The 12,650-nt window shown below is 46.3% G+C and overlaps 4 protein-coding genes across 4 annotated transcripts; 3 read left to right on the forward strand and 1 right to left on the reverse strand.

Annotated features, from left to right (window-relative positions):
• Positions 1-1,365: 1,365 nt before the first annotated feature.
• On the forward strand, positions 1,366-2,500 carry N7495_007437 (uncharacterized protein; the record flags this gene model as incomplete). The annotated part of the gene is made up of 2 exons (XM_057210088.1): positions 1,366-2,138; positions 2,191-2,500. The coding sequence occupies 2 exons, from the start codon at positions 1,366-1,368 to the stop codon at positions 2,498-2,500; spliced, it is 1,083 nt and encodes a 360-aa protein (XP_057059631.1).
• Positions 2,501-2,569: 69 nt separating this feature from the next.
• Positions 2,570-2,922, forward strand: N7495_007438 (uncharacterized protein; the record flags this gene model as incomplete). The annotated part of the gene is made up of 2 exons (XM_057210089.1): positions 2,570-2,683; positions 2,740-2,922. 2 exons carry the CDS (start codon positions 2,570-2,572, stop codon positions 2,920-2,922), a joined length of 297 nt encoding a protein of 98 aa, XP_057059632.1.
• Positions 2,923-3,288: 366 nt separating this feature from the next.
• Positions 3,289-5,004, forward strand: N7495_007439 (Major facilitator superfamily domain general substrate transporter; the record flags this gene model as incomplete). Its single annotated transcript, XM_057210090.1, has 3 exons — positions 3,289-3,688; positions 3,746-4,392; positions 4,447-5,004. The coding sequence occupies 3 exons, from the start codon at positions 3,289-3,291 to the stop codon at positions 5,002-5,004; spliced, it is 1,605 nt and encodes a 534-aa protein (XP_057059633.1).
• A 3,802-nt stretch (positions 5,005-8,806) lies between these two features.
• Positions 8,807-10,453, reverse strand: mfsA (glucose-inactivated glycerol proton symporter STL1; the record flags this gene model as incomplete). The annotated part of the gene is made up of 1 exon (XM_057210091.1): positions 8,807-10,453. One exon carries the CDS (start codon positions 10,451-10,453, stop codon positions 8,807-8,809), a length of 1,647 nt encoding a protein of 548 aa, XP_057059634.1.
• Positions 10,454-12,650: the final 2,197 nt, after the last annotated feature.

Here is a 12,650-nt window from a genome sequence, read left to right on the forward strand (position 1 = left end):
ACTTTGCTTTCATTTCTCCTTTAGTCCATATTTGCACCTATCGCGGCGGTCCTGAAAAATCGCTAACCCAATAGTCATTCCCGTCTGCCCTAACTCACCCCTTTTTGAGTTCGATCGAGAACTGCGGCTGAACTGATTGACTGTACTAGGCTAGGCAAGTGGCTCTCAGAGAATAATGATCGCACCCGGTGAGGCGTATTCACAGAGGATGCAATGCATTCTTATAATCAATCTACGTAGGCCACTCGCGTCTTCCTGTTACATGTATCTGCCAGGGTCCGTTAGAAATCGAATTGGAATGGCATATGCCTCTTCGGCCTAATTATAAAATTCTATACCCATTCCTCACTCAGGCCACACCCTTGCGACTACATTTTCTCTATAGAATTTTACGTTTCTACAAACTTAGCACATACGACCACAGGGTGTGGAGAACAGGGCTTCCCGTCCGCTCAGCCGTACTTAAGCCACACGCCGGTCAGTTAGTAGTATGGTGGGTGACCACATGCGAATCCTGACTGTTGTATGTTTCTCTTCTTTTCTTTTTTTGCTCATCGTCCACTTTCAATATCGCGGCGTTGACTCAATTCTTACAACTAAGCTCCGAAGCCGTAAGAATTTTCGGGCTAGACTCCATATTATGACTTAGAACAGTTTAGCCGCATCTACTATCATTGAACTCCAGGTAAATATTGTACTTCTGCTAACCCTGTAAGATTAAACGGAATCACACACATAAGCCTAAGCTGACGCCTTCTAAGCCTCGGGAAAAAAGACGACCAGCTTGGCAGGAATCAAAAAGGCAATATTTTGAAGTGACATCAAGAGCGGACTCGGAAAGTCCAATCTCTGGTGACCAATCAAGTGTGACAAGCCAAGACGGCTAGGGGCCGTGCCTGTCAAGACAACTATCGGAATTCCGCTAGTCCTGATAGGAAGTAAAGGGCCGAAGATACAAAGTTCGAGGCTATTGACCAACACCGTTGACTACGGCTCTTACCAGATGGATTGTAGTGCCGATCCGGCCATACCCCCGACGTGTAGCAGCCAAACTAACACTTAATCTCTCGCCCTCCTCTTCTTCTTGCTCCTGCACCGTCTTTACCTTACTCTCCCCAGCTCACCTGTGACTTACGACGGCATTGCACGTAGACGGCGGCTCCGACAACCTGAGCGCATACCTTGCTGCACACCCCGTGGCAACCAAGGCGGCGGCCGTCATCCCAGCATCTATTAGCGCTAACGCCAACGCACTTGCACCGGAACTTGTCAATGCGGCGCTCAGTCAGTGCCCATCATGATGTGTGGAAGCCGGCCTGAGCCCCCGCAACTGGACTCTGTATCCCTGACTGGGCCCGGCTGGCCATGTGCAATCAGACCGTACTGCTCGATTTCTCTCTCTTTGTGTCTCTGCGCAAGGTCGAGACCGTTCGCGCCTGTACTGCCAATTCCACAGAGATGTTAGATGCAGTTATCGCCCGCAACACCACCAATAACGCCTCTTGTCTATCCAGCGGGAACGTGACTCCGGTTCAGGAGACGCTGCAGCTAGCCTTTAACCAGACCCGCACCCTAGCCACAGTCGTAGACTTCGACGCCGCGGTGCAGCAACTCGCCGCCGCGTTGTCCCAGCGCAATAGCTCGGAGTGCACCGACACGACCGCCTTTGCTTACTCCAACTCCGTCGCTCTCGGCCTCTTCGCCGGCTCTGGAGTCAACTATGTCCCGGCCGCTGTGCTGCAGAAGTTTCTCGCGAAGATCAAAACCTCGGGGTTCTCCGGTAGCGCCGTGGTGCAGCCCTGTGCCAAGGACGACAGCAACTCCAAGTATAGCTTCGGCATTGTCGCGAGTGAAGAGCACGATGTGTACTTCGTCCAGGATGCCGTAGCCGCGTGGGCGTCGGGCAAATGCATCACTACCTTCGACGACGCAGAAGACTGGCTCGACATCACACTATCGGCGCCGAGTCTTGTCGGGGCCAGCACGGCGGATAGTGTCACTGCTACTACTACTACTACTACTACTACTACTACTACTACTACTACTACTACTACTACTACTACTACTACTACTACTACTACTACTACTACTACTGCCGGCAACAGCACCGTCCGAGCTACACTGGACAAACGAGCCCTGTGTTCGACCATCCAGGTCATCTTAGGGGATGGCTGTGATTATCCCCAGTAGCAAAATGGTCCCAGATGGACATCCACTGATTCTCTCTCACCTAGGAGAATCTTTAGCAGCCGAGTGCGGCATCCCCGCCTCTGACTTCGACAAATACAACCCCGGCAGCACTTTCCGCTCGACGCTGGTTCCCGGCCAGCACGTCTGCTGCTCCGCCGGTACGATGCCCGACTACCGCCCGCAGCCCAATGCCGACGGCACCTGCACCTCACATTACGTGGAGACAGAAGAGAACTGTTCAGCCCTCGCCGCGGCGAACAGCCTCACAATAGCCGAGATCGAGAGCCTCAACAACGATACCTGGGCCTAGGAGGGGTGCGACGCTAACAATTTCCAGGCGCACCAGTACATCTGCCTGAGCAAAGGCGACCCCTCCCCCATGCCGGCGGAAGTTGCGAACGCCGTCTGTGGGCCCCAGATGCCGAGCAAGCAACGGCCAGCATCGGGCGTGTCGCTGGCGAGCCTGAATCCATGTCCGCTCAGTGCCTGCTGTGTATGCTCCCCTCTCCCCGCAGTTCCTAATGAATAGTTGGTTCACCCCGTTTCCAGAACAAGTACGGCCAATGCGGCATCAACCAAGACTTCTGCACCGAATTCAAGTCGGCAACTGGCGCCCCGGGTATCTCAGCCCCGACCAGAACGGCTGCATCTCCAACTGCGGCACCGACGTCGTCATCGGCGATGCCCCGGCCGAGTACATCAGAATTGGCTACTTCAAGATATATTGAATAGATAATACGAGGTTTCCGTTAAAATCAAATTAATGCTGTAGATTGTAGGGATGAGAAATATGACGCAGTCCAGAGTTAGCCTATATTCTTAATCAAATCAAATATCTCCCTATTTACAAGATACGGTACTTTTCCCTTACATCGGATAGCTATTCATCCGATTCTCGATTTCATGTCTGCGAAACTTTTCAAATGTCTCCGATCGAACTTAGAAATTGTATAGCATCACTATGATTATTAACTGCGAGGAATAATGCATTTGTATTGAATAGTCAATTAGATCATAGTATAAAGTAGCGGTTCTATCACCTATAAGGCTTGTCAATCACTGCAAGTCTTAAAACTTGTCACTTCATCTCATTCCGCTATGCAGTCTTACCTGCAATATCGTCGATTGCGACGAGACGTGGAAGATGACTTGAGACGCTCTCAAAAAGCCAAAGATTCTTTCATTCCACGTAACAGTACCTCCAGTACTCCTATACTTAATAAGCCTGGAGATCAAGCTTTAGAGAAGCCAGTTGTATCTCCAGATACACCTCTAGTGTCGGGTATTACTGTATCGGATGGAATATTCGTTGTCGGCTGGGGGGAGAATGACCCTCATGATCCGCTGAACTGGTCTCTGATGCGAAAATGGTCTGTCATGGTACTGGCCTGTTTCATTGGTATAGCAATGACCATTCCATCTTCGGTTGAGGGTGCCGTCCAGGATGCCTTCGACGAGTTTTATGGTGTGAATAGTATGGCTGGGTCTATGACAACTGGTAAGACCCGATGTTTTATGACTTTTACTTTCTTTTTTCTAATAACTTGAACGTCAGGAATCTTCCTTATTGGTATCGGTGTCGGCTCGTTATTTTCTGGTCCGATCTCAGAAACATTCGGCCGTAATGCTGTCTACTTCACGGCGCTTATAATTGTTATTCTCTTTATCATGGCAAAAGCCCTCGCGCCAAACTATGGTGCCGCTCTCGCATTTCGTTTTATTGGTGCCTTATTTGATGCTGCGCCAATGACAGTCTCTGGAGGCACGGTCGGGGATGTTTGGCACCCGAGAGAAATTCCGTTCGGGCTACCCTTGATCACCATCGCTGCTTATTCAGGTCCGATATTAGGCCCAGTGATTGGTTCATATACCCCCAAGATTGGATTTGCTTGGGCTGACTGGATATCTATGATCATTGCCGCAGCCGTACTTGTGATTGTGATGATCGGTCAGCCAGAAACTTTCAGTCCCATACTACTAGAATGGCGGGCGAAGCATTTACGCGAGCTAACAGGCGATCATAGATATCAGGCTATGCATGCGTCTGCTAACTCACTTAGTTCACGCCTAATGATTAATGTATCAAGACCATTTCTCATGGTCTGGACAGAGCCTATCATCCTTGTCTTAAGCTTTTACCTTATTCTCCTTTACTTCGTTCTGTTCACTTTCCTTAACGGTTACCCCTATATCTTTGAAAAGGTGTGTTATATTTCCTCTTCCACTCACGCCTAGCTCTTGACTAATTTGTAAAAGGTGTATGATATATCTACCGAATTGACTTTTCTTATCTGGGTTGCGATGCTACCTGGTGTTTTTGTTGCTCTGTCACTAGTTCCTTATATTTACGGGCTTTCAAAAAGAGCCGCTCGTAAATCCGAGGAAGAGGGTAAAGGCTTGCAACCCGAAGTCTCCCTCTACTGGGCTATGGCCGGTGCATCGATTCTGATGCCGATATCCCTTTTCTGGATGGCTTGGACTTGCTATCCTAACATCAGCATTTGGTCTCCTATTGTGGCATCAGCAGTCTTTGGTTACTCATTGGTTTGCATTTTCACCACGACTTATATGTACATCGTCTTTGTCTATTTACAAAATGCTGCCTCGGCATTGGGATTCATGACTTTCTCGCGATATGTTATCGCTGGTGCACTAACGCCTGCCAGTATCAAGATGTACGAGACCATTGGACCTCACTGGTCCGTTACAATTGTGGCAATCATTGCAACAATCATGGCCCCTGTCCCATATGTGCTCTTCAAGTATGGCCATAAGGTCCGAGCGATGAGCAAAAATGTGCAAAACAGGGCTTAGTCGGGATATCAAGAGGGTGCTATGATGAAGACGCTGTGCAGTGTAGCAGAAATTCAAACTCCTAAGATCCACAGATATATTGCCGACAAATATATCGACAACTTCTGGGAACTTTCATAGGAGGAAGCAACCTTCGAAGGGCTTTACCTAAATTCTGCGAGAGGGAAGAAGAGACGAAGGCGAGAGAAAGTTGATATTCATTTTGTCACTATATGTGGAAATATTGCTATTAATCTCATTGGTGAGAAGCCATTTTTAATTCACTACCTGTCTGTAAATGGTTGAACCCAATATATAACGTAGAAAGTCCGGACTCCGGGGAAGGTATAACTGGATGTGAAAGGCTAAAGCTAATTTTAGATTCAGAACTAGCTAGGCACAAACTGTGTACAAAATCCTTAAGGAAGGTGAATCGGTGTGGATTTGAGGGCCTTCTCTTCCCCATCTCCGTCTCAGGCTTCCAATGTTTGTTTAACCTTTACACATACTAGACACATCCACTATGGACATATCGGTAGCATTGGAAATCCTACGGAACGCTCCATACAAAGCTTTGAGAGGTCATAGACAGGCTCATGGTCGACGTTATGGCTCTCAGACAGGCATATGAACGACGACAGATGGAGTTAAATTAGATTGCAGGAATCCAACCCGGCAGACGCGATGACAAAGGCTAAATGCAGTAAAGCATTGGAGAGTCTGATCGACACAACCAGTTAGACTTGAAGACATTAGGATGGGTTGAACGATGAAATTGACACTCAAATTGATACTCAAACTGACACTCAAATTGGCATTCAGATTGGCATTTAGATACGTGTTTTCAGTCACTTTTCAAAGTGGCTCTAGTGTTGGAATATAGAACAAAGGAGTCAGGTGGTCAAATCGTTACTTTATAATAGCCAGAAAACCAAGAATGAGATCCAGACTTTATGACCACTTCAAGAAGTCACAAAGATATTATATGGGCGTAAAGCGTTACCTGTAATAGGTGTTAGAAGTGGGCGTTAGCCTACCGAATAGCTATTCTACATTCAGTACTGGGGTACCGACAAGTATCAAGCCGAGCATCATACAATACAGAAAGAACAGGTTAAAACCATTCCAGACCAAAGACGAAAAATGGGAAAAGGGGAGAAAATAATCGTTGGTCTTTTGGAAGAGCGAAGACAACACCTGACTTTGATGGTAATCAGGAGAAAAGGGATCACCGATAAGAATGACATGTTTGGAATCTGAATTTTGAACAATAGAAAGGAAAAACAAGATTACATCGGCGAAAAAACGTTGGTCAGAGTGGACATAGGAAAATAAGCGGGCCCATTAGGAAATCTCAAGGAGTAGAAGTTCAAATAATAGACATCGTGAGCATGTATCATCTGCCGTAACTCATGAACCGAGCAAATTCCGATCTTGAGATAATTAATTAACCAAGAAGGTCACATAAATTTAGCTTGGTTTCCTAAAAACGACGTCGAATTAAAGGACAATGAAGTGAAGAGTAGAAACGGGCCAGAACGATATTGTGAAAAAAATTGTAGCCACATAGGACATGGCTAGTAGGTTTCCAAAATTTTTGGACTATGGGTTGGTCAAAGCAGAACCACAACTGTCTAGGATAAACACCTTAGATGAACCTTGTAATTCTTTCCATGGATATATGCCGTCTATCCATAAAACAAAGAGATCAACTCGTAATCTAGCAATACTGGACCTATGTATTGCAAATTTAGCGAAAAATCTTATTTATCCATATAAATATCACGAATGGTTCATGAGAAGGGCTTAGGGCGAGGTCTTATTAAGAAGGGAATCTGCGTGTGCCTTACTTGGAGTTGTAGGTATATTCTCTCTTAATCGCTTTCTTCTCTACTGATTTTTCATAAATAATTGAAAATAAATTAAGCGGTCTCACTCTGTTTGTTTGTCCAGTTGTAATCTTATTAGGATTATCTTCAAGTAAGGCTCGGCGGTTTATAGGAAAGTATCATGCGTTAGTTGACGCAGAGTGGTTATGATGACATATATAGTCTCTGGGCACCACATCCTATTGACTGGACGAAGAATGATTCGTAATGGGCAGTTTCCCAGTGAAGGCAGGGAATGAGGAATTAGCTTCTTGAAGGAATATCCATCCTCCTCCTGTATATAACGATGTAACCTCTGGAGCACACATGCTAAACTCAGATACCGCGAATATTGATCTGAATACTTGAGGAAACATCAAATGACACGGCCGATTGTGTGAAGGGGGGCCGACCTCCAGGATGTAGCTAACTACGAAGATGATCTTCTCCGGAGTGCCGCCGGCACAACTAATATCTTAACAATTCAAGTCATTGTTGGAAAGATGACACTAGTACAGATACGAAGAGCCTCCAAATATTGCAAACTGGCATACTGATGCAAGCTTTGCGTTTCACGGGATATTATAGCTATTATTGGTTAAAAAAGTCAGCGGGGAACAGTCAATCATCAAGGGCAGTGGGAAATACTGCAATGGGCGGACTGGTGGAGATTTACGACAACCTCTCAGAGGCGACAGAAAAGGGCAGCAGTCAGGTATTTGACACTCTGTTGAGCTTATTCCACACAAAGACAAAGGCGACATTATAAACCAGGACCAAAGTACGTATCTTGTATGTGGTCGGGATTTTTCTGAGGCAGTTCTGATACTTTCACCCATATTAGTAAATTCTTTGATCGACAAACAGAGGTTCAGGACAACGAATAGTAGAATGAATACCTCGAATCAATCATCGCTAACCGGGATAATTGCGGATGGAACTCGCGAATAACATGTCGTACAATGGCATCGGTACTCACACCACAATAGTTCTGAAAGCACATGGTAAAGCACACCAGTCACGCCGTAAAAAGTTCAATTTCAGCTTCTGCTTCGATACATGCCAAGATACTTTACTGACTCTGCAGAGAGAGCACTGCATCTATGATCGGAGCACAAGCTGCTCCTCTACCCTCGGCAATGGAAAACATTCTTCTTTTGGTGACTATATTTGTATGGACCGTGTATTTAAGTACATGATATCTTCTTCCAGGCACACTATGAAGAGGGGTGCCAGTCGGTGGTGATTTATGGCTTTTCTAGAGTTGTTCTTAGAACCAACTGGAATAAGTCAGTGAAACCATTCTTCATCCCTGTATTTGGTGCATTCTATCTGTACAACGACCGGCTGAATTGGAAGTCTGACAAATCTGTCACCAAAAGACCAGAGGAAAATTGTGACGAGGAGCATGATAATTCCATGATCACGGAAGAAACGGGTAGAAGAGGACGGCGAAGTATTTGCCGCGGTCTGTGGGGTGTGGGGAATAATATTACAAACACCTCACATTTGAAGCACTCCAAGGGGTGGGTTCATCCGTATCTACGTATATTGTGTACCTAAGATTTGTGTCGAGGGTGCATGCGCATTTGCAGCCAATGATATGATTTGGAAAATTTTTGAATATTTATGCAGGTAAGGTTACTGGATTAATGGAAAAGAAGAGGCATTTTACTCCATAAATTGTGGTGGTGACGATGGAGAAACTGAGTAAATGGTGGGAAATGAAAAAGGATACATCTGGATATACAGCCTAATCGCGCCCGGCATCGGTAAATTGTCAAATACTGAAGCAATTCAGTCAATTGTAATCACAACGTATCTAAATATATTCTAGCAAAGATTCCAGCCCTTGGCACCCCGGGTGCCAGCAAATGTTGGGGAATATAATGAATAGGGGGATTCATAGCACATTAACGTGTACGCTATACAAGGGTAGCTTGGGTATAACAAAATTAATCAGAGATATCTTCCAGCTTGTTCTCAGCCTGGTGGCTCTGTCCCATCTCAGCCTTCTCATTCTCAGAGCTGACTTGGTAGTCGGGAGTGTCCAATCCCAATTCGCGCTGGTACTCGTAGATCTGGTTGAAGGTGAGCTTTGGCAGCTCGTTGGCAACCTGGTATGGCCACTTCTTTTCAAGGTGGGCCTTGGCAAATATGATGTCCACCTCTTCAAGTTCTCGTCCGGCGGTTTCCAAGTAGAAGAACCAGGCGAAGGGAATACCGATGAAGTTAATGGCGGCAAAGAAGAGGTAGATACCCCACTTACTCTGGTCAGAGAAGACGGGAGTGAACATCACGACAGCAAAGTTGGTAATCCAGTTGGTGCAAGTCGAAGCAGAGGCAGCCATGGTACGAGTGCGCAGGGGGTTAACCTCAGGAGGGTAGATCCAGGGCAGAGGAAGAGTGGTGAATGCGAAGAAGCAAATGAAGAGGAAGATACCGACGACGGCACCCTTGGAGTTGGAAGTAGTGGGATCAATTAGGCATGCCATAGTAATGATGAAACTGAGACCCTGGCCGGTGAAACCAATCAGGAACAGCTTGCGACGACCAACTCGCTCAATCATGAAGAAGGAGGGGATGGTGGCCAAAGCGTAAACAGTGGCGAAGACACCACCCAGAACCAAAGGCAGCTTGCCAGTCATGTTCAAGTTCTGCTGGAAAAGCAGAGTGGAGTAGTAGATTGCAGCATTGCAACCAGTGAACTGCTGGAAGAACTGACCAGAGCAGCCAATCATCATGCGCTGGAACTCCTGGGTCTTACCGAAGGTGAAGAGAGTCTTCCAGTTAGCCTTGGCACCTTGGGTAGCATTGAGATCTGCCTTCATGAGGTTGTAGTCGTTCAACACATCCTCAGCATCGACGTTGCTGCCATTAAGAGCGGCCAGGACCTTCAAAGCTTCCTGATCGTGACCTCTCATCAAGAACCAACGAGGGGATTCGGGAAGCATTAGACCACCGATGGTGACACAGATGGCGAAGACAATCTGGAAGGCGACAGGGAAACGCCACTGGACAGAAGAATCGACATAAGAGAGGCCGAAATCAATCCAGTAGGCGATAAAGGTACCAACAGCAATGATGGCACCTTCGAAGCAGACGAGGAAGCCTCGGTTGTGAGACTTGGAGCACTCAGACTGCCACACGGGGATAGTGGCTGTATCCATACCGTTTCCAATACCGGAGATAACACGGCCAACGACGAACTGACCCAGACCCCATTGATGACCATAGGCTGCAGTCGAGATCACAGTACCGATGACCATGAGAATACCACCGGCAACGAGCAAAGGTGTACGGCCGATACGCTCACCGTAGCATAGAGTGAATACAGCGCCAAAGAAGCAGCCAAGCTCATAACAAGCAGTGACAGCACCACGGAGGACGGAGACATGAGCAGAGTAGGAAGTGGCAGTGTAGCCGGCCGGGGTAGGAACGTTCGTATCGAGAGCACTGAACTCTTTAGTAAATTGATCACCGGAAATAATACCGGACATCAAGCCCTGATCATAACCGAAGAGAGAGAAGCCGATGACAGAGGTAATGGTGATAGCTAGGTGTAGCTTCTTGCCACTGAAACCTGAAGTGGTTGTCCACATCTTGACTATGAGGTATCCGGTACCTGGGAGTAAAGATGTAGATTAGAATGAAAGGGAAAATACCCGTGCAACTTGAAAGAGCGCAGAGAAGGGGGAGTTCGTCAACCTATATATGCTTTTTTCGTAACATTTATTTTTCTTTTTTTTAATTCCTTTTTTTTTTTTTTCCTTTTTATTCCCTATTCAAATCAGTCAATTATTTAATTCATCCTAGGAACAAATTACGGAAATGTCGTCAGCGGGGGGTCAGATCCACCGTTGTTACTAGAGAAAAGAGGGCCAAGCGGCTTAGCGGCTGAGATTTCGGGTGAGGCCGCTACCACCTCTTACTACCTCCTACTCCTACACTCCCAAAGTCTCTACGCATTCAGACTTCATATTAAGTGGAGTTTGGTGGGGGAGTGCCAAGAGATTACTCGAGCGGCGCCACTCTACTTTAGTTTTTATTTTGCCCTTCCCGGACGCCTCCTATGTCAGAATCCGAAATCCCACTCGTGGTTTGGAGGATTGACCCGGGGGAGTTAGTTGGTTATTAGTTGGTAGTTGGGGGTGAGAGGCGGGGTGAACCAGATTGGAAACGGATTGACGATCATCTATCTGTTTACCGTAAAAGGAATCTCGTCCGAGTTCCTTTTCTTTTCAAAACGGGCAATAACGGGGAGAACGAGTCAAAGGTTTCTCGGTCCTTTATTCCGTCCGTCTGGGGATATTCCGCCATTTCCCCATTTCCCCATTTTCTCCTCTTTTCCCCGCCCAGATCATCCTGGTAAGGCACTTGCAAGGATCACTGGGGGCCGAAACAGCCACACAGAGTAGTTTTGATACTAGAGATCCAATCACTACCAGTGGTATCTCGCTTCAGTTACCCTTATTACCGAATATACAACCCCCGAATTATATAACCCGATGCCGACTCGGAATTTGGCCGGTAGATTGGTTCAACTCCACTAGAATTATACTAATTGGCGGAGATCGATCTTATTACATGCCTTTCCCCCCCCCCACATAGAAAAAGCCATGAACCACCAGTTGCTCCTCCATGGCACTAATTTTCCACTTTTCCACTTTTCCACTCTTCCCCTTTACCGTTGGAGCCACTCTGAGACCATTAAGGACCACTCAGGGCCATTCAGGACTATTCGGGACCGCATTAGTACACTCTAGGAACTTAGTCTGATTACGTACTCCGCCCTGTCCAAATCCGGTCAGTACACTAAGCCCAATTAGGTAAAGAGTGACCCTTTTCCCCTCCTCCTCTCTTTATCCACACTTCTTCCACCCCCAATAAATGTTACCAAATAAGATCCGCTGCATGCAAATTGAAACGTTGAGGCCAATCAATGATCCTTGTTGTTTCCGACTTGTTTTGAATTTCCACCTTTTTTTCTAATTTCCTCTTGATGGCCTGATGGCGCGGTAATGGACGGGTATATACTTCTCCGGCCCCAAACATTGGTTTACAGAACTTTGACAGAACTTTGAACTCTTAGAACCTTTGGCTCTTGAACCTCTTCTTGGCTATGAAGTCATTGTAGGATACAGATTTCTAAGCAAATACGCTGCATACGTCACTGATCATCACTCTCCGTTGAACTAGCCTCAATCCTCTCGATCAAACTGATAGGGCGGTCAGTTTTGATCAAGACAAATGGTCAAAAAGAGCGGTGTGATTAGAGTCTTGAACTTTCCAGCCACTGTTTCTAACCTGTAGTTCAATTGGTTCAATTTATCCATCCTATGTATCAATTGTACTAAGTAAGGTTGATCACTCGCAGATCCTTCAAGTACAAGAGAACTCTTATCCATCGATATATACGCAATTTATGTCGCACCGTTTCATTGGCTCACAACTCCATATCTTCTTCAATCAAATATGGGATATATCTTTGTTGCCTGATATATGTTTCACTCATCTATGCCCAACATATGAGACTGAATCAAAAGGTCTACTATCATGGCACTATGACGTGAATTACCATATTGACGAGCATTATCTGTGAAAGAATGTAAGTGAATTCTACAGATATTATGGTTCAATCACTGAAATAATTTTAAGATCTGGAAATGACGCAAAGGCACTGTGGATAGCACTGGAAAAACAGTTTCGGTATAGTCACGATTGTGTCACGGTGGTGATACGTGGCAGCGCAAAGAGACCAGAGAGCCACAGAATCTTTCCCGAGAATCATAGGCGAAA

Source organism: Penicillium taxi, assembly GCF_028828555.1.
Source record: "Penicillium taxi strain IBT 34144 chromosome Unknown utg000005l_segment0_segment0, whole genome shotgun sequence".
NCBI lineage: Eukaryota > Fungi > Ascomycota > Eurotiomycetes > Eurotiales > Aspergillaceae > Penicillium > Penicillium taxi.